Consider the following 22,200-nt stretch of genomic DNA (forward strand, 5'->3'; position numbering starts at 1 on the left):
AGCAGTGTCTTTAGATACTAACACCACACAGGTTAGGAGTGTGGTGTGTTGTCTGTCTGCTTTGTTCACTGCTCTAACCCCAGTGGCTGTAACATTGCTTGGCACAGAATACATACTCAAATATTTGTGGAAAGAAGCAATTAGTCAATTAGCTAATTAGGTACACGGAAAGTAGGAGAGAGTTACAGGGAGGCTGAGTTAATCTCAGGAAGAGGAGGAACATTCTAACAGTGTTCAAGGCAACCAGGTACAATAGAAATATCTCTGGACTTGGTGTGAAGGAAATTAGCCACTTGTTCATTTTGACCAATGGGCAAATCACTTAACTCTCTGTGCCTTAGCCTTCTTACTCATTAAATAAAGATCATCTTTGTCCTGCCTAATTCACAGAGTTATTGTGAGGGTGCAGTAAAATAATCTAAGTAAAAATGTAACGTAAAGTGCTATTAAATATATTTTTATTATCAGGGTGTAATAGTGAACTGCCAGTTCAGCTGGTGCCAGGTACTGTCTTTGTGATATCTCATAGTGGGAATTCTTGTCTTAGGAGAAAGTTTGAACTGAATAACTCAAATTCTTTCCAATTCATGTATTCTACGGTTATGACATATAAATCCATTATGTAACCATTTCTATAAGTTGTATTTTAAAGTTTTGAATACATAAAGCTGAGTTAAAATACTGAAGTATTGGGTAAAAATGTTGTAGATCAAAATGCAGAAAATACTGAGAAGTTTGTTTTATTTAGTGGTGGACAAAGATCTTAAGCTGAAATCTGTATATAATTCTCTAGGGAGGGGGAAAATCCGAATGTCTGATTTCCCCTAGAATTTATGAACTCTCTGTATGTCAGCTCTGCAGCCATGTTTACCAAGCTGCAAGATGAAAGGGGGTCCCTTAAACTAAAATGCCAGTGATTGGGGTTTTAAGGAATTTCAAATTACTCGGAAGGTCCCGGACACTTAGTGACTCCCAAGAGATTTGAAAATCTTGCTGACTGCTGGCAGTAGTTTGCCTGGAGACTGAATTTTATCTCAGCCCTTTTGAAAGAGTAAAGAAGCCACAAATCCAGTAGCTGTTCAAAACAACAAAGAAGGTGCCCTTGGCTTCTAACGGGAGTGTCTCTGAATTCCTCAAGGAATTCCAGGCCTAGGCTTGATCCAGCTGGCAGGAGGTATCGATCTCCACTTGAATTCACTGAATAAATAATTGGTTGCCATAGTTATCGAGCAGTCACAACTGGTTGGAGAGCAGGGAAAACTCCGAGGCACCTTCTGTGAGTTTGGCCATGAGAAAGTCTGGTTACAAGGTTCCATAATCAACCCCCTCCTGAAATCCAGCCCACACATTGCTCAGTTTCTTTATCCTGATAATGAACATGGGATCTTGAATATAGTGCAAGGCATGAGGCACAGAAAGGAAGGGAAAGCTTAAATCAATGGATCGGTATTTTATTCTGGGAAAAGCATCTCTCCCTGCATTATGAACCTAATTTGATATATTTCAGTATTTAATAGAATTTGCTATCAGCAAGATGACTGTTTGATCGTGTTACAGCAACTAGAGGGGTTCTCAGAGGACCAAATCCCAGTTTGTTCTCTTTTAACATTGTTTATTATACCAATAGCATTAACCTGGATATTTAAAAGAAAGGAAAAGAGTTATCTGACAATCTCATGAATATTTTCACTTTTCTGTTTCCTTTCATCCTTCTCTATATGCAGAAATACTTTTTACATGGATGGAATCACAGCTTAGATACCATTTTATATTCTAATCTTTATTTAATGTGATATTATATATTTTGCCATGTCGCTTCACAACCTTCATATTTGTCCTTTTTGATGTCTACAGAATCTTCTATTATGAGAACATACCATTTTTCACTTAACAGTTCCCCTATTCTTCTTCCCTTTATCTTTTTCCATTTTTTAAAATAGGTAATGCTACCCCAAATGTCTTCATGCATATAGTCTTATTCTTCTGTTCAGTGTTTTCTTCAGATAAATTCCCAAGAATGGGATTACTTGGTCAGAGGCTACGAACATTTTATAGCTCTTGAAATTTACTGCCAAATTTGCAGCCAGCTTTTTTGCTTTTGGGGGAAAATAAAACTTTAGGCAGAGCACCATTGCAGTTGAAGTTCACTCTTGAGTGCTTCTTCTGAGACTAAAACAAGGGGACTATGTATTTAGTAAAGATAAACCATAGAGGACAGCTTTGCACCTGGGCTGATTAGTTAATAGCTTCCTAGGGGAAAGCAAAATCCTGCACTGCAAAGCTTGGGAGTCAGGGGACTTTATCTCCTTTGTTTGACCCTGCAGCTGCCAGCCATTTGCCATGTGTCAGGTATTGTCTTAGGGGCTGACTGTGCCACGCATGTAGCACTCTACAGTTGGCAGAACACTTTTATGTAGCATCTTCTTAGCTGAACCTCACAATAAACCATGGAGGCGAGCTTTATTATAATCATACTTTTTCTTTCAATTCATTGGGTAATATTTAAGAAACACAGAAAAGAATGAAGAAGACTACAACAAAGACTTGTGTATCTACCACCCTTTAATCCCCATTTTCCTAGGAGGATGTTGAGCCTTAGAGCAATTAGGTCACATGATTAGTAAGTAACAGAACCAAAAATGGAACCCAGGTCTGTCTGACTCCAAGTTCAGTAACCTTTTCTCTATATTATGTTGCATTGAGATGAGAGACCTGTAAGTTACAGCCCACTGAGATGCTGCTGGCAATTTTCATGGTTGTACTTTAATATAATTACAAATATATACAAATGTGCTTCAGAGCTGGAAGGGACCTTAGAGGTCATTAAATCCAATCTCTTCCTTTTCATAGGGGCTCTAGAGAGGAAGGCGCTCCCCAAGTCATACACAACTAGCCAAGCTGGGGAAGAATGCAGATCTCCTGGTTCCTGGGCCTCCTTTTATTTAGGGCAAGAGAAAAAAAAAAGTGTCTAGATAGTTGCTTCATTTTTCCGATGATTTTGGGAATTAACTTTTCTAACAAAAATATTCCCAACTAAAAAAAAATTAATGTAGGAAAAATTAAAAACTAGTACTTGATATCCCATTGGATGGAGATCTTCCATCTCTCAAGAATTATTATTTTACATGTAAATATACCAAGAGATGAAAACTTTGACTAAGATAACAGGGGCCAAGCTCTTCGCTCTTTCTCTTCTCTCAGAAAGAGACTCTGATATCTACATGCTGAGGGAGAGCAAATTGATTTGTACTGGATGTCATGCTCCTTTCTGTTTGCAAGGAGATACAACATTGCTCTGGAGAAAGAGGACAGAGTCTGCCACAGAAGACTGGGTTCAAATCCCAGCTTTTAGCAGCTGTGTGACTTTGGGAAAACCATTTAACCTTATTTACAAAATAAGAGATCATAATATTTAACATGGGGATTATTTATATATTATTTTATAAAATATAAGATACTGGTGTTCATGTCTTGCCACATCATAAAATGCTTGCACCACCTCCTCTGGGCCTCCTCTCTTCTCTTTGACTTTTCCGTCTCCACAGCAGAGGAACGTGTGTTTTGTACCAGGTATAGGTCAGGTGTAGGTGTGTGCCAGGTGTAGGTCAATAGGAGTATGGGGCTGGGAGAACAAGGAAAAGAAAATCTGGATTCTTCTCCAGCTGGTTAGCCTGAAAATACAAGAATGCGCTTTGTATCAGGTCTTGCAGGGCAGCCTTTGCGTTAACAAATGGAAATTACAGCCACACTTACCAACCCAGTGTGTCAAGATGGGAACATTTTTTCATTTGCCTGGATGTGTTTCCATGTCACTCTGAAAAAGAGTTGCTTCCTGATGGGGCTTTTGTAAGACCTCAGTCAGATAATGTGTGCAAAATAGTAACCACCCTGTTACTCACTCAGTGTGGCTCTGTGACGGGAACTGTGTACTTCATCTGCATTATACGCCCAAGCTGATCCTCCCAGAAACCCTGAATTGGGTATGATTATTATCTTCATTTTATAAGGAAACTGGGGCTCAGAAGTTAAGAGACTTACTCAAGGGGACACAGTGAGTAAGTGACAGGACTGGGATTCAATCCCTGTTGTTGTTTAATACCAAAGACCATGAACTACCTCTAAGAGAGAGGGCACTTTGACTGTAAAATGCCATCCCAACTGGCAGAACAGGACACAGGCCTCCATTAGGGATTCAGGGTTTGTTTGTTTGGGTTTTTTTTTAATTTATTTTTGGCTGTGTTGGGTCTTTGTTGCTGCACGCGGGCTTTCTCTCGTTGTGTTGAGCAGGGGCTACTCTTCGTTGTGGTGTGCGGGCTTCTCATTGCGGTGGCTTCTCTTGTTGCGGAGCACAGGCTCTAGGTGCGCGGGCTTCAGTAGTTGTGGCACACGGGCTCAGTAGTTGTGGCTCACAGGCTTAGTTACTCCACGGCATGTGGGATCTTCCCGGACCAGGGCTCGAACCTGTGTCCCCGGAATTGGCAGGCAGATTCTTAACCACTGCGCCACCAGGGAAGTCCAGGGATTCTGGGTTTTTTAAGATGTAACTGCCTCCTAAATTTTTCTGTCCTTTTCTAACCCTCTGCAGAACGACATGGGTTAAAAGAACCAAAGAGAGTGGAGGAGCTATGCAACAAGATCACAAGCAGCTTAAAAGAGCATCAGAGTAAGGGACAAGCTTTGGAGCCCACTGAGCCCAAGGTCCTACGTGCCCTGGTAGAACTGCGGAAGATCTGCACCCTGGGCCTCCAGCGCATCTTCTACCTGAAGTTGGAAGACTTGGTGTCTCCACCTTCCATCATCGACAAGCTCTTCCTGGATACCCTGCCTTTCTGAACAGGAGCAGCCTGAGCAGGGAGCTGCCTCATCCGCTAGCAGCCGCTTGCTAAGCAGCGGAGGGATGGGTCTGGACACCTACCATTTTCTGTCCTTCCTTAAGAGAAAAAGCAAGCGCCTGTAGAAATGAAAGACTTTTTTTTTTTTTTTTCTGGCACTTTTCCTTACAACTGAAAGCCAGAAAACTTACAGAGTATTGTGTTGGGGTTGTGTTTTATATTTAGGCTTTGGGGTTGGGGTGTGGCGGGGTATAGTTCATGAGGGTTTTCTAAGAAATTGCTAACAAAGCACTTTTGGACAATGCTATCCCAGCAGGAAAAAAAAAAAATAATAATAACTGTTTTAAAACTCTTTCTGGGGAATACAATTATAGTTGGTTTGTATTTAAAAACAAGAACAACCAAGGGTTGTTTGCCAGGGTAGGATGTGTCTTGAGATTGATCCCTTTAGAGTACACTTCTTGTATCAAGGGTACGTATGTGGTGCAAACAAAGCAGAAATTCCCTCTTCCTAATTTCTTTCTTCCTTATTTTATTTTAACAAATGGTGAAAGATGGAGGATTACCTATAAATCAGACATAGCAAAATGATAATGGCTGTTCGCTTCCATATACAAGTGCAATTTTTAAAGTGCTGTCTTACTAAGTCTTGTTTATTAACTCTCCTTTATTTTATATGGAAATTGAAAGGAGGCAGTCATGTTAGCAAATGACACATGCTAATTTTCCTAGTAGAGGCTTTGTCCACCTGCCCTTTAGAACCCTTCTGAGGTATGGTCCATCCAAGAATTTAGGCCATTCTTGATGGATACAGATCCGTGCCCTGACTGTCCAACTGTCCTAAAGGGGGCTCAGATTATAAGATGGATTGCATACAGCTTTTTTTTGTCATGTTCGGTAAATCCAGCCGGAGTTCCCTAAACTTTCTTCAATTATAGAAACCGACTGACACATTCATTCAGAAGGCCCAGGAGCATTCAATGAGTTTTAAGCGTTTGAACCCTAGATGAGAACATGCAAATGAGTAGGAATGGATCATACAGGGTAAGCACCAGGGATAATAAGGTTTTTAAAATATATATAATTTAATTTTTGTTATCGGTTAAAGAGACAATTTTGGAGAACAAGCAAGTCTTATTATAAAAAAAAAATAGTGTGAATGTAAGTACTTAGAAAGGATTAGTGGGCTGCGTTTCAACATTCCGTGTTCGTACTCCCTTTTGTATGTTTATACTGTTAATGCCATATTATTATGAGATAATTTGTTGCATAGTGTCCTTATTTGTATAAACATTTGTATGCACGTTATATTGTAATAGCTTTGCCTGTATTTATTGCAAGACCACCAGCTCCTGGAAGCTGAGTTACAGAATACTTAAATGGGGTGTTCACAGTGAACTTGGATACACCAATTAGAAATTAAATAAACAAATATATATATAAATATAGCAGGTTACATATATATATTTATAATGTGTCTTTTTATTAACCATTTGTACAATAAATGTTACTTCCCATGCGGTTATTTTATGGTTCATTTGCAGTTACTTTTAAGGCAGTACTGTTTAGCACTTTGATATTAAAATTTTGCTTATGTTTTGCTAAATTCAAATAATGTTTGAAGATTTTTAGGTCTAAAAGTCTTTATATTATATACTCTGTATCAAGTCAAAATATCTTTGGCCATTTTGCTAAGAAACAAATTTTGAATGTCAAACTGATGTCACAGTAGTTTTTGTTAGCTTTAAATCACTTTTGCTTTAGTCTTTTTAAAGGAAAAAGAACAAAACTATGCTGTTTATATTGTCATTAAATTATACAATCAAACAAATGCCAAATGAATTGCCTAATTGCTGCAAAGGATAGCCGAGATAGCAAATCATATATGTTTTTTTCAAGAGTCATTCTGATATTTGATCATGTATTACGTTTGTGTGAGCTTTTGTGAGAGATTATTATTTTTATATCAAGATGATAGGATCTGGAATGTTAGGATCTTGGAATGTTAGACTTAGAAGGGGCCTGACTTGTCAACTAGTCCGCCCACCCTGAAATTCATGGAGGAGAAAACTGGGGCCCAGCAAAGGGCAAAGAGTTACCCAAGTCAGACAGCTGGTAACAGAATCAAGACTAGGACCTAATTCTTCTTTCCATGGTCTTTTTACTTAATTTACTGCACCTATAGGGAAACAGGCTTTTAGAAATTACCACTAATATTTATTTACATTTTACCATGAAAAAGTAGTACTTTTGCAGTAATTTTTTTAGCTTATATGCAAACATAATAAACATTATTAAATATCAGGAAAGCTAACGTTTCATACAAGGTAGCTTCAGACCAAATTCAAAATGAATTTGGATAAATTAGAAATACTGTGCATACATATAACCCTTTTGTGCACTGTTAGTCTTGGAATGTTAATCCTTGTTTTTTTGTCATGTCTGTAAAGGAAAAACAAAACAAAACAAAAAAACAGAGCCCTAGAGAAATGCTGTCACTTTTCATTTTTACACCCATCAGATTTAAGGAAAAGACTTTTTAGCCGATATTGATTGGTTGGAAGGAATGAAGGTTTTTAGTTATAGGTCCAGACACTAGTGCTGAAAATAAAGATTATAGCTAGTGTTCTTCTGTCTTCCATAGTTATTACAACTATGAGAGCCCTCCACCAAGTCATCTGTCAATTCAAGTCTCTTTTTTTACCTTAATGTTGACACACAAGTTCATACAGAGTGGATGACCAAACTAGCTCAGATGAGGACAGCAAGAATTAAAGCAGGTGATTCTTCCCTTGTGGGAGAGCTCTCTCAGTGTGAACATGCCTTCTGTGGGCGGAAATCAGGAATCCACCAGCTGTTAATGGAGAGTGCCTTGCTTTCATTTCAGAGAGCAGAGTTTTCCAAAGTTTCTCTGCTCCTCTAACAGCATTGCTCTTTAGTGTGTGTTAACCTGTGTTTGAAAGAAATGCTCTTGTACATTAACGATGTAAAGTTAAATGATTAAATTAAATTACATTTTATCAATGGCTGCTGGTGTGTTGAATAAGCACGCTTCATTTAACAGTGTTTTCTTAACCATTTATATAATGGTATTTGCTGTGAACTCTTAAACATATCCCAAATGGATTTTTTAAAGGCTTACTAATACTGAAAAATTAATAGGCATTCTGAATTGGAAATATATTAAACCTCACTGATTGGGAAGAAAGACATTCTAAATTCAATAGCCATTTATTGACTACTTCCTGCAGGCAAAGCACAGTTGGGTGCTTTGAGGAGATACAAACATGCACAGTGTATGAAGTTTTTGCTTTCAACTGTATATAACATAAGTGGAGCTAACAATCTGTTGCCTAAACTTATCATTTAGGGGTATGAAAGATTTATTTCTATATCAAGATGACAGGATATCAGTTGTTTGTGAACCAGAATTTACAAGAATCAGTGTAAGAGTTCGCAAAGATTGATTGGTACTCTCTGCCTTTTTGCTGAAGCCATTACTACTACATTGCTTAGAAACCCCTCTGTGGGCAATGCAAATACAACTTTCATTCAGCTCTACCCCAAACACATATTCCAAGTTAGTACAAATATTTTTGTGTGTGTGCACTGATAGCTCAAAACTAGAAACGTGGGAGCTCTCATGATTTTCTTCATTAGTTCATGCATAAAGTATTTTCTAAGTGCTTTGTGTGGTCTAGGAGCCAAACCCTTCTCCCTGCTTCTTGCCAGTGCCTTCATTTCCTCAACTATAAGATACAGTAAGAAGAGAATGAGAGATACAGCGGAGCACCGTCTTGCATACACATTCAAATATAGGTGCTTGGCCCAAAGGGAAAAAAGAAAGGGGGAGTGGGGAAGCTCCTTTTTCGGGGACTCTAGTGGCAAAAGTTTGGTTTGAATGGGGAGGGAGGCAAGGAAGATCAGTTCTAGATAAGGGGCAGTTATTTGCCTTCGGTTGAATTTGCATAAGTTAAATGCACAAAGATAACGCAAGAAGCTAATTGTTGACTTTAAAAAAAATTGCGGTAAAACACACATAAAACTTATCATTTTAACCATTTTTAAGTATCCAGTGATGTTGAGTACATTCATATTGTTTAAACAATCTCCAGAACTCTTCAGCTTGCAAAACTGAAGCTCTGTTCCCATTAACAATAACTCCCCATTCCTCCCTCCCTCAGCCCTTGTAACCAATAGCCTTCTTTCTGTCTCTGTGAATTTCACTACCCTAGGTACCTCACATGAGTGGAATCACACCGCATTTGTCCTCTTGTGTCTGGCTTATTTCACCTAACATAATGTTCTCAAGAGTCATCCACGTTGGAGCATGTGTCAGAATTTCCTTCCTTTTTAAGGCTAAATAATATTCCATACCACATAATATACCACATCTTGTTTACCTATTCACGTGTCAATGGACACTTGATTTGCTTCCCCCTTTTGGCTATTGTGAATAATGCTGGTATAAACATGGGTGTACAAATATTATCTTTTCAAGACTTTGCTTTCAATTCTTTTGGCTAAATGTTGACCTTTGAGTTTAAGTATTATGTAAATTATTTTCAAAGATAATCTTGATTATATGTGATTTTATGGGGTTTTTTTGCCTTAGGCACTGATTTCAGACCCTCCCCATTTCCTTCTCTCTGGTAGCTCCACGAGCAAGTTGCTTATAAACCTTTGTTCTAGGACTAGGAGAAAAATGGGAAAGACTAAAATCAAAAACAGAAAAGACTGAAATTTAAGAGTATTAAATGGTCCATCATCTTGTCCAAATACTTTTCTTTGAAAAAGCCCATACTTTTCTTTGAAAAAGCCCATACTTTCAGCCCAATGGGTTGAAAATCTCATCATGTTTCAAAGAGGATTTTTGCACCTTCTATTATATGACAGCCCTCACCATGAACAAAATTCTTCAAAAGATATTTAAGAAAATTATTCCTCAGGGTCATCGCTGAGTTGTGACACTAACAGACAATACTTTTTGTTTGTGTGTTCTGTTTGGTTAGTGTTGCAAGCACACTCATTCCTGTTTTATTTTTTTAACTCTGCTCATTTCATGGCTCCAACTGGGAGCCAAGGATCACTGGCCCCTTACCCAATTAACTGCTATGATGCTGGTCGTCCTCCAGGCTGGGGCTCTAAGGGCATTTGATTCAAGGAGAAGAGGAGACTCAACATTTATTAGGCATCTATTATGTGTGCCAGATACTCCAGTAGATATGCTTATACATGATCACATTTAATGCTCACTACTTCTGAGAAGGTGTCATTATTCCCTGTCTGAAAATGGGGAAAGAGGCTAGGAGAGGGTGAGTACCTTGCCCAAGAGCCCATGGGATTTGAATACATGTCAATATGGCTCTACAACCCCTGGCAGTCTTCCTGGTGCTTGGTCTTTAGACCCCTGCTCCTCTCTGAAGCAGAGAGAGCATTTACCCTCAGTTTCCGGCCCATCAGCAAGTGGTAAGAAACTCTACCCAAGCACCAGAGCTACTAGCCTATAGAGTGACACAACCTCATTTTCTCTTTCTGTCAAATTTATCACCTGTCCTACTAATTCTTCAGATTCCTTGACTCATGTCCCCTACCGTTTTTTCTCCAGGTACTCTAACTTTGTCCCTCACCAGCCTTAGACCCACAGAGCCTTGGAATAATGAAGCCCTGCTTCGCTTTTGGAATCCCTTTCTGGTGCTTCCCCCTCTAAACACAAATGTTCTCTACACTCAGCGTGGACTGCAATCATTCAACCCCTCACAACTCTTTCCTGCCCCAGCCAACTTCCCAATTTCCAGCTGATTTAAAACTTACACTGAGGCGCTATAGTCAACAGCTTAAAGGTTGTCCTCCTTCAGGTTCTACAACCTCCTCTCTGTTCCCTTCTGACCACGTTCAGTAAACCCACAAAGACCAGTCTCATCATCCCCATAATCTGCTTTCCTTGTCCCTGCAGAGAGTTGCTCCCTGCAGGAGCAATGCAGAGAACCAGACAGTCCTTGACCATCTCAGAGTTGTTCTCTTCCCAGCAGCCTGGCCTTCATTTTGCCCATTGAACATATGAGTCTCCTAACACACTTTCCACCTTTTATTCCTAAAATCCTAATTTCTTCCCCCCGATTATTTCATCCTTGAACATTTTTCTTGCCAGTTTCTAATCAATTGTTCAGAATTATACAAAGGTGTTTTTAAGTATATATTTAAAAAGACACATAAATATACTAACCTAACATAGCTGCTTTCATATGTTTCATTGTCCATATGAACATACTTAGGTTTTTCTTCTTATTTAAAAAAAATAAAGAGTACATCCTTATATATTTGCATTATTGCTTCCTACATTGCCAAGAGATTCTATGGGAAACTAAAATAATATAAAATTGGAAAAATAAAACCGATTGAAAAGAAAAAAGTAAAATAATTCATATATACACAAAATGAAACTGACTTAAAACCAAAAAAATAATTATAAAATGATTTATACATACAAAACAATACTATAACCAACACCTATGAACTTACCACCCAACTCTAGAACTGTTGGAATCTCTGTGCTTCCCTAATCGTATTGCCCTCTTCTCCCCAACAGCCTGAATTTTGGTTTATCATTGCATATGTATATATTCCTCAACATTTTACTGTTTAGAGTTACACTTTTAAAATTTTATATTAGTTGTATAATAAGGTATATATTCTTCTGCAACTTGTTTTTCTCTTTGCTCAAAATTATGTTTATCTATCGACAGATGAATGGATAAAGAAAATGTGAGGTATATATATATACATACACACACACACACACACACACACACACGCACACACATAGGAATATTACTCAGCCACAAAAAAGAATGAAAGAATGCCATTTGTAGCGACATAGATGGACATAGAGATTATCATACTAAGCGAAGTAAGTCAGACAGAGAGAGACAAATATCATATGATATCATTTGTATGCAGAATCTAAAAAAAATGATACAAATGAACTTATTTACAAAACAGTAATAGACTCACAGACATAGAAAATAAACTTATGGTTATCGAAGGGGGTAGGGGTAAATTAGGAATTTGGGATTAGCAGATACAAACTACTGTATGTAAAATATATAAACAACAAGGTCCTACTGTATAGCACAGGGAACTATATCCAGTATACTGTAATAGACTATAATGGAAAATAAGCTGTATATGTATAACTGAATCACTTTGCTCTACACCAGAAACTAACACAACATTGTAAATCAACTATACTTCAATTTTTAAAATATATTTATCCATGATATCATATGGCTCTAATTCATTAATTTTCACTGCTTTGTAGTACTTCTTTTAATACATTATAATTTCTTTATTCACTGTCCTGTCAATGGTTATTTAAGTTGTTTTTAAGTTGTTGTTTTTAAGTTGTTATTTAAGTTTCCATGTTCTTACTATTACAAGCTATAATATCAGGAACATTTTTGTACACATCTCCTGATAAACATAGGCAAGAATTTTTCTAGTCTAGCGGTTTTCAAAGTGTGGTCCCAGGACCAGTAGCATCAGCATCACTTGGGAACGTGCTAGCAATGTAAATTTTCAGGTCCCACCCCAGACCTACTGAATCAGAAACTCTGGGGATAGGGTTTAAGAATCTGTGTTTTAATAAGCCCTCCAGGTGATGATGATGCATGCTAAAGTTTGAGAATCACTGTTCTAGGATTACCAAGAAGTAGAATTGCTAGGTTATAAGGTATGCAAATCTTCTCCTTTACTGGGTATAACAATATTCTTCAAAAGTGGTTGTACCAATTTACACTCTGAACAACATTGTATGAGGGTTCCATCGGTTCTACGTCTTCCCCAACATTTGAATTCATCAGGATTTTTAATTTTTGCTAACTCAGCATTTATAAAATGGCACCATGTTGTGCTTTATACAATTATAAATAGAGCTGCCTATTTACCTACAGGCCTTTTTGTGAACATGCTTCATTTTTCTAGAGTAAATACCTAGGAGTGGAATTGCTGGGTAGGTTTAACTTCATAAGAAACTGTCAAACCTTTTTACATAGGAATAGAATATTTAGCCCGGCACATAGCTACTCAGGATAAACACATTTCTCAGATTTCCTTGCAGCTAGGGGTGGTCTTGGCACTGTGTTCTGGTCAATGGGATATAAGTGAAATTGTCGTCTGGGTACTATGTCCTATATGCCACTCTCTCCTTCCAGATGGCATTTGACAGTGGCCTTCTAGAGACAACATTATTATTGTCTGGCCCCAGAAAGTGGCCTAATGGGTAGAAATTTCAGCTTGGAGAAGAATCAAGAGTAGTATCATAATAGGTGATATTTTAGGATGACTTGTACATAGGGCTGGTCCTGGAATATGTCTGATTGGTATTGTAACCCACATGTTAGCTGGGGCCTCTTCTCCTTAGAATCTAGAAGGGATTGTTTTGAACTCCCTATTCCACAAATAGTGAGGTCCAAAGACCTCCTCAAGATATCTGTCAATTCTGCCAATTTTTACATTAGCTCTGGTTTCAGGTTCCCAGTTCCGTTTGCTTAGCTCTGTTAATGGACTGTCTTGCTGTACTGATGATGTCATCCTTATTTCTGGTGTTGCTCTAGAAGTAGAACCATCTCCCTACCCCATCAGTTAACTGTGGTTGAAGAGGAACATGCATTGACCCTTCAGAAAATATTGTGACCTGAATAGTTTAAATCTGAAGGGGCTGTAAATATAGTGGCGCTGTAACTATCACGTCTAGTGTAGTAGGAAGCTTTACTTGGCTCATGAAGCCATTGTGGAGGGTAGTTTTGGTAGAATCATCCTTAGTACCTAGCACAGTGCCTGGTTCACCGGAAACCCTTAGAAATGCTTACTTAATGAATTCAAGTTAGATATTCATTGATGGAGGTGGGAGGTGGAAACCACATCAAATTCCCAAGAGATAGACTATGTCATGATTTCTGAAGTTGGCATCTAGAAACAAAGTGTCGAGTCTCATATTTTTCTGAACTTCAATCCAAAGAGATAGAGAGAGAGAGAGAGAGAGAGAGAAAGAGAGAAAATCAACACAACCCCAAGGAAGGTTTGTTTTTTCCCTTCCCTTTAGAAAGCAGCTGTCAGTTTAACTTATCCCAAAATACTGTCAGTGATGAGCATGACTGAAAATGTGTTTTATCTGTAATTAGAGAGATTACATTAAACACTATTATTTGCAGACACACATTGAATTAACCCTAATCGAGGCTAGCAAATAGTAGAGCCTGCCTATTTTTCACCTCAAAATTTTTAGAAAATTGTGACAGTTGACACACGAGGGACAATGCTGACAAGATTTCTTTCCATCAAATGCCAGACAGTAATTACAATTGCCTTTAAAAATGTTTTAAGCAGTTTCGTTAGTAAATCAGAAGTTGCCACAAATCATGCTGATAGTTTCTAAACATGGAGGTTGTTGACTGTGCATTCCAATATGAGTTTAATGAATTGATTTTCTAAGGAATTTAACTTTTCATGTTTTCAGGTGTAATTAATTCACTCTGATTAATGTGATTAGCATAGATATCAGTGGATTACACATGATGCCCTCTATTTATTCACTTATTTTTAATCTGCCACACTGTCCATTGGGAAATTATATATGTGTCTTTTGGGGGAAACATCTTGCTCACGGCTCTGATCACATTGGATTTCTGCAAAGCAGAATCCTGGTAGGAATTCATTGATTATTTACAGGCTATGCAGCAATGTACTTTTGTTTGAGGGACCTATTAAAGTTTACACAGTTCCGGACTTTAAAGAGCTTATAATCCAGAGGGGAAGATGAGACAAACATTCCGATGCAAGTCACTCACAAGGAAGAATGACTGTCCTCAAATTCTTCTTTTTCTGAGCACCTCTCCCCTCCTCCCCTTAAATAATGCTATTACTCAATGGCTCTCCTCTTCTCCAGTGCTTCCCACAATCCTGGGTACTCTTATTTGTGGCTTCAACTACCACTCCCAAATCTATATCTCTAACTCAGTCCTTGCAGATGCCTCCAGGTAGCTTCACCTGTATATCCCACAGGTACTCCAAATTTAACATACCAAACCGCAATCTCCATCCAAACATGCCCCTCCTGTCTTCCCAGTCTCTGTAAATGCCTCCTCCATCCATCCAATCAGCCAAGCTATACTATTATTGTGAGCCTCAGGACAAGAAGAAATTCATTTATTCCCCATCGTTCTCAAAATTTAACATTCATTTTAACGTTCATTAGAATCATCTGGAAAGCTAATTTAAAGCACAGCTTCCTGAGACTCGTGCCCAGAAATTCTAATTCAGCGGTCTGGAATGGGATCCATGAATTTGCATTTCTAACAAGCTCACATGTGACACCAATGCTGTTGGACCAGGGGCCACAGTTTGAGAACCATTGCCCTAGATAATGAATATAACATAGACACATTTCCATGAGCCTTCAAATCCCTACTCGGTGAGCAATCATTGCCAGAGAATGAAGGCCCAGGAAGTAAATCTCCACTGGAGAAAGCCTCTCTGCATCAGTCAGAGGCAGTATGAATTAATGAAAAGGCATGTGATTTAATTATTCCTTCATCCATTAACTATGTATGAGTGCCTACTCTCTGCGAGGCACAGTGCAAGGCACTGAGCTATTCTCTGAGATACAGTGCTGAGTAAAACCATGACACAATCCATGTTTTAACAGGTGAACTCAGGCACTCCATTGAGACTTAGATAATCTGTAAAATGGGGACTGTACAGACTTTATGAGAGATATCAAATAGAGGACTAAAGTAAATGCCTAATTCAGCACCTGGCACACTGATTCTCAAAAAGGATGCTGAATAATTGGTAATTAGTTCTTATTTTTTCATGTGAGAATTAGCCACTCTAAAGTGCTATGCAAATGCTAGTTGTAATTATTTTTAGCATTATTTCATAGACTCCTCAATGAGTTTACCCAGGTAGTTTTTGATTTAAAAAGAGTATTGGTTTATTTACTTATGTGCATATACATATAAATAAGTTCTGGAAAGATATATAACAAATTGTTAACGGTATTTATTTCTCTGTGGAATAATTATGATTAATCTCCAAAGAGTAATCTATATTTTCTAGATTTTTTTACTTCTTTCTCTTTTTCTTACTTTTTAAAAATTGAAGTACAGTTGACTTACAATATTATATTAGTTTAGGTGTACAACATAGTGATTCAGTATTTTTATAGATTATACTCCATATAAAGTTATTATAAAATATTGGCTGTATTCCCTGTGCTGTACATTACATCCTGGTGTCTTATTTATTTTTTTATGGCTGTGTTGGCTCTTCATTGCTGTGCACGGGCTTTCTCTAGTTGCGGTAAGTGGGGGCTGCTCTTCCTTGCATCGTGCAGGCTTCTCATTTCTGTGGCTTGTCTTTGTTGCGGAGCATGGGCTCTAGGCACGCAGGCTCAGTAGTTGTAGCTCACGGGCTCTAGAGCGCAAGCTCAGTAGCTGTGGTGCGTGGGCTTAGTTGCTCTGCGGCATGTGGGATCTTCCCGGACCAGGGTTCAAACATGTGTCCCCGGAATTGGCAGGTGGATTTTTTTTTTTTTTTTTTTTTTGCGGTACGCGGGCCTCTCACTGTTGTGGCCTCTCCCGTTGCGGAGCACAGGCTCCGGACGCGCAGGCTCAGCGGCCATGGCTCACGGGCCCAGCCGCTCCGCGGCATGTGGGATCTTCCCGGACCAGGGCACGAACCCGCGTCCCCTGTATCGGCAGGCAGACTCTCAACCACTGCGCCACCAGGGAAGCCCCTATTTTTTAACCTAGAAGTTTATACCACTTATTCCCCTTTCTCTGTCTTGCCCCTTCCCCCATACCTCTCCCCACTGGTAACCACTAGTTTGTTATCTATAACTATGAGTCTGTTTCTGTATTGTTATATTCGTTCATTTGTTTCAATTTTTAGACTCCACATATGAGTGAAAAGATACAGTATTTGTCTGATTTATTTCACTAAGCATAATAACCTCAGGACCATCCATGTTGCTGCAAATGGCAAAATTTCATTCTTTTTTAAGGCTAATATACCATAATATATATATTAATATATATTCCGTTATAGCTTCTTTATCCACTCATTTATTGGTGAAAACTTGGCTATTGTAAGTAATGCTGCAATGAACATTGGGGTGTATATATCTTTTTGAATTTGTGTTTTAGTTTTCTTCAGATATATACCCAGTAGAGGAATTGCTGGGTCGTATGGTAGTTCTATTTTTCATTTATTGAGGATCCTCTATACTGTTTTCCATAGTGGCTATACCAATTTTCATTCTCACAAACAGTATACTAGGGTTTCCTTTCTCCACATTCTCACTGACACTTGTTATTTGTTGTCTTTTTGAGAATAGCAATTCTGACAGGTGTGAGGTGGTAGCTCATTGTGATTTTGATTTGCATTTCCCTGATGATTAGTGATGTTGAGCATCTCTTCATGTACCTGTTGGCCATCTGTACATCTTCTTTGGAAAAATGCCTGTTCAGGTCCTCTGCCCATTTTTTAAATCAGCTTGTTTGTTTTTGTGATATTGAGTTGTATGAGCTTGTTATTAATCCCTTATCAGACGTATCATTTGCAAATATCTTCTCCTGTTCAGTATGTTGTATTTTCATTTTGTCAATGGTTTCCTTTGCTGTGCAACGGCCTTTAAGTTTAATTAAGTCCCATTTATTTATTTTTGCTTTTGTTTCCATTGTCTGAGGAGACAGATCCAAAAAGATACTGCTAAGACTGACGTCAAAGAGTGTACTGTCTATGTTTTCTTCTAAGAGTTTTATGGTTTCCAGGCTTACATTTGGGTCTTTAGTTCATTTTAGTTCATTTTGAGTTTATTTTTGTAGATGGTATGAGAAAATGTTCTAATTTCATTCTTTTCCATGTAGCTGTACAGTTTTCCCAGTACCACTTATTGAAGAGACAGTTTTTACCCCACTGCATATTCTTGTCTTCTATGTAATAGATTAATTGACCATAGGTACATGGGTTAATTTCTGGGCTCTCTCTTCTGTTCCAAGGATCTATGTGTCTGTTTTTGTGCCAGCACTATGATGTTTTGAATGTTATTGTTGGTATGCTTGATGTTGTCCCAGAGGGACTCATTTTTTTTAATTTGTTTTTCTTTTTGCCGTTACGACTGGGTGATTTCCACTATTCTATCCTCGAGATCACTTATGCATTCTTCTGTATCACCTAATCTGCTATTAATTCCTTCTAGCTTATTTTTCATTTCAGTTATTGTATTCAGCCTCTGACTGGTTCTTTTTTATATTTTCTAGTACTTTGTTGAATTTCTCACTCTGTTCATCTATTCTTTTCCCGAGTCTAGTTAGCATTCTTATTACTATTGCTTTGAACTCTTTATCAGGTAAATTATTTGTCTCTGTTTCATTAGGGTTTTTTCCAAGGACCTTATCTTGGTCTTTTATTTGAAACATCTGCCTCTGTTTTCTCATTTTGTTTACCTTTCTCTGTTTGTCTCTATGAAATTAGGTGAAACAGTTACCTACCCTGGTCTTGAAGGCATGTCCTTGTGTGGGAGGGTCCCTATGCAGTCTGCGTGTCTCCAGCGGCTTTAGTGGGAGAGCTGGATCTGAAGTGAGCATGGGCCATGTCTTCCCCCCTGCACTGGCAGCCACCACCTTGATGGGAGGTAGGGCTGGAATCAGCGGGGCTGGGGGCAGAGAGCCAGGTGCCAGCACCAGCTTCTCCTAGGCTCAAAGGCAGTCACCGCCCTATCGTGGGTGGGGCCAAGGCCAGAGGGGCTGGAGCAGGAGCCCTGAGGAAGTTGGGTTTCTCCCCAGTGTGATGGAGTCTCCACCTTGGTTGGGAGCATGGTCAGAGCCTGAGGGCTTGGGGCTGCACTTCTGAGCTGGTTCCACTTTTCCCCCAGTGTGTGGAGCTTGGTTAGAGGCTGGGCTGGGGTCAGAGGTGTTGGAACCGAAGGGGTTGGAGACACGCTGTTCATCTGGTTCTGCTCCCTCCCCGGTGTGAGCTCATGATGGCAGTGGCGGGCTCCTGCCTGGCTAGAGGCAGGGCCACACCAAGCTGGTTCATCTCCCTCCAAGTGTGAGCACACCCACTGGCAGTGGTGGCCTCGGCCTTAGCGGGGAGCAGCGGCGGAACAGGAGCCTGGTATGGGGTGGGGGGCAGGCCCTCAGAGCACCAGGCAGTTTTCAGACAGCTGCCTCCACGCTGGGACTGGGAGCAAGCAAGTTCGTGCACGTGACCTTTCAAGAGCTGTTTCTTACAGCCCTCCGGTAAGCCCCACTTCTTTTCAAACCAGCTCATGTTCCTAGTGTTGAACCCCAGCGCTGGGGTGCCTAATGTGGGGCTCGAACCCCTCACTCCTTAGGGAGGATCCCCAAACCTGTGATATCCCTGTGCTGTTCTGGGTCACCCGCGAGGGGTGCAGGTCCTCATTGGATCACTTCTCCTTCCCTCCTACCAGACTCTGTGTGGTCCTTTCGTTACAGCCTAGGTCGTAGGAGAGTCATTCTGCCAGTTTTCATGTCATTCTCAGTGAGAGTTGCTCAATATGTAGTTGTAGTTTTGATGGGTTCGTTGTGGGGAGGTGAGCTCAGGGTCCTCCTATTCCACCATCTTGATCCTGCCTCTTGCGTTTCCTAGATTTTATTAAGCAACCATATATGATTGGTGTAATAAGCATTTAGCAAAGGGAGAAAGAGAATGAGTCCACAGGTCCTACAAGGAACAGGTAAACACGTGGAAGCCCTCAGGCAATGTTTCCAAACTTGGCTGCATATTAGTATCAGCTGGGGAGTTTTTTTTGTTTTTTTTTGTTTTTTTTTTTTTTTGCGGTAGACGGGCCTCTCACTGTTGTGGCCTCTCCCGTTGCGGAGCACAGGCTCCGGACGCGCAGGCTCAGCGGCCATGGCTCACGGGCCCAGTCGCTCCGTGGCATGTGGGATCTTCCCAGACCGGGGCATGAACCCGTGTCCCCTGCATCGGCAGGCGGACTCTCAACCACTGCGCCACCAGGGAAGCCCAGCTGGGGAGTTTTTAAACATCTAATGGCCTGGCTGCCCCCCAAGACCAATTCAATATAAATCTCTGGGGCTAGAGCCCGGGCTTCAGTAGTGTTTAAAGCTCCACAGCTGTTTTCAATGTGTAGCCAAAGTGGAGAACCCCTGCCTCAGGAGAACTCCTGCATTTTCTTGTTGTTGGTAGGTCCTGGTAGTCCTGGCTTATGGGGGGCTTCCTGGGTCCCTACAACCAAGCTCATCCCCAGGAGAGACATCAGTGTTCCTTGGCTCCCAGTATGAACATAGTTTTGTTCAGATTTCAGAATAAATGGATGAAGGATGAAATGAAATGGATCAGGGCTAGAAATGACTTTGGCCACTGGATGAATATAGGGACAAATAGTTGAAAGAAGATGTGAGTTAGAATATCTGGGTTCTTTGTGAGGTCTGTCATCCAACAGCTATGTGATCTTAGGTTACTTTTCACTGAACCTCAGGTTCCTCATGGCTCTGCCTTTCTGTGATCTATTAGGATTAAATGAACTAAAACACATGAAAAGAGTTTTGTGAAATGTAAGGTACTATATAAATATTATTATTTTTATTTTGTAACTAATAATATGAAGAATGTGCTCAGAGAAAGATGATATCTGAGGAAGACACGAGAAAGGTTGAATTACCCTCCCATAGGAGACCCAGGCCTCTGGATGGACAGGGAGAACTAAGTTCAAAGCGAATTAAATAAGGGGCAAATCCATGGACTGAAATGAAAAGCAACTTGACATGCTAAACACGAAACACTTCTTTCTCAGAAATCCAGAGAAGAGACTCTGAGAAAGATCTTCCCTTTGCTTTTATGATGGCTTCCAGGAATTTATCCCAAAGTGGTGATGTCTCAGAATAAATAGGTTTTCTTCTCATAATTAAGCCAGAGGTTCTGGAAAAGGGCTGAGCACAAGGCTGAATTCACTACTGAGATTGCTTGCAGTTTAGCTTAGGTCCCAATGAGGCGGTCCCTATGTGTCACCAAACAAAGAATCCTTGCATATAGCTTTTTAAATTGGTGGTGGTTTTCCAGAATCCTTGCATCTGGACAACAGCCTACTTATGTCTCTAGACTGACTTTATTTTCCTCTGAAATTAATTTATTCTTTGAAAATAATAGGCCCTGGAAGGAACTTTACTGCAGCACTCTTTGTGGGAGGAGCTTAGCATTAGAAAGGGCCATCTGAGATATCATTTGACGTGGGTCATGATGAAGAGAGCTGAAAGCCCCTTAAGCACAGGGACCATGACTTTTTCATCTTGGTATCCCCTACATGTGCAGGACCCAGAAAAAGTACACAGTGGATCAATGCCCTGGAAGCATATCCTGTAGGCACAGTCCCTAGTCCGTGGTAGGAAATTAATGAATATTTGTGGAAAGAATAGCATTGTCACCAGGTCTAACACACTGACCATGTCCGCTATCGTGCAAGCATGTTTTCCTTTTGTTCATCTCAGCCCACTATCGGCTGCGACTTCTCCCATGAAGTGGAGACCTATTGCCCCACATTCTCAGGGCTAAGACGGATCTATACTGAAAAGAAACCATAGCGTTGGTATGGCACATTATACTTGTGTTACTTTTTTATAATTATTATAGACATCTATTTAAAATAATACATTTACAGCCCAGATAGTTCTACATTGTATATTCCAGGTTTAACCAATTTCATAAAAATACTTGGAGAACGGCTGCATCCACAGATTTTTAAACTACATGATTATTTCTTTGCCCATTCTTCTCTCTCTTTTCTTTCCCGAATAACCTCTTTCAGATATGGTTCAAGGTAGAATTTATCCTCCTCATATTTTGTCCACTGCTCTTTAGGCAAGATCTGCTGCCTCATGGTCAGGTCCAGTGCTCTCAACGCAGAACACCCTGTTGTTATAAAGGTTCTCAGGAAGCCTTCTTATGGATTCTTTTACATCGTCATTCTCATATGTTGTATCATCTCACATTAAGCCCAGTTTATTGAACCCGGCAGCATTGTAATACCATTTTCAAATACCCTCCAGCCATTTGCTTGACGCTGCAACAGCAGGCTTGCTCGCCATTTTGACCCGAGACCTAGCTGTATTATTGAACTGGAGCTTCGCAACTTGAGGAAGAATGACTGTTGCAATAATCATTGCAGGCAAAAAATAAAGGAAACCTAAGCAAAGAGAGTGACAGGTTTCTGGCTTGGGCACCTGAGTGGATGACAGTGCTATTCACTGAGATATGAAGGAGGTATAGTTTTGAGGGGAAATAGGACACATTTAGTTATAGACCCACTGAGTTGTAGGTGCCTATC

General features: G+C 39.8%; 1 protein-coding gene and 1 pseudogene across 3 annotated transcripts in view; one reads left to right on the forward strand and one right to left on the reverse strand.

The window, feature by feature from the left end:
- NR4A3 (nuclear receptor subfamily 4 group A member 3) overlaps positions 1-6,013 on the forward strand; it is a 37,926-nt gene extending 31,913 nt beyond the window's left edge. For 2 of the 3 annotated variants that reach the window (XM_029203096.1, XM_029203098.1), the window contains one exon: positions 4,586-4,901. In XM_029203096.1, coding sequence (XP_029058929.1) covers positions 4,586-4,833 — 248 coding nt within the window. In that variant the 3' untranslated portion in view covers positions 4,834-4,901. Of the gene's footprint in view, positions 1-4,585 lie in introns of all 3 variants that reach the window. The other variant, XM_029203097.1, reaches the window with a different exon arrangement.
- Positions 6,014-21,627: 15,614 nt separating this feature from the next.
- On the reverse strand, positions 21,628-21,961 carry LOC114883548 (annotated as a pseudogene).
- Positions 21,962-22,200: the final 239 nt, after the last annotated feature.

The sequence above is a fragment of the Monodon monoceros genome, unplaced genomic scaffold, assembly GCF_005190385.1.
Source record: "Monodon monoceros isolate NGI ecotype Baffin Bay Population unplaced genomic scaffold, NGI_Narwhal_1 Super_Scaffold_5, whole genome shotgun sequence".
Classification (NCBI taxonomy): domain Eukaryota; kingdom Metazoa; phylum Chordata; class Mammalia; order Artiodactyla; family Monodontidae; genus Monodon; species Monodon monoceros.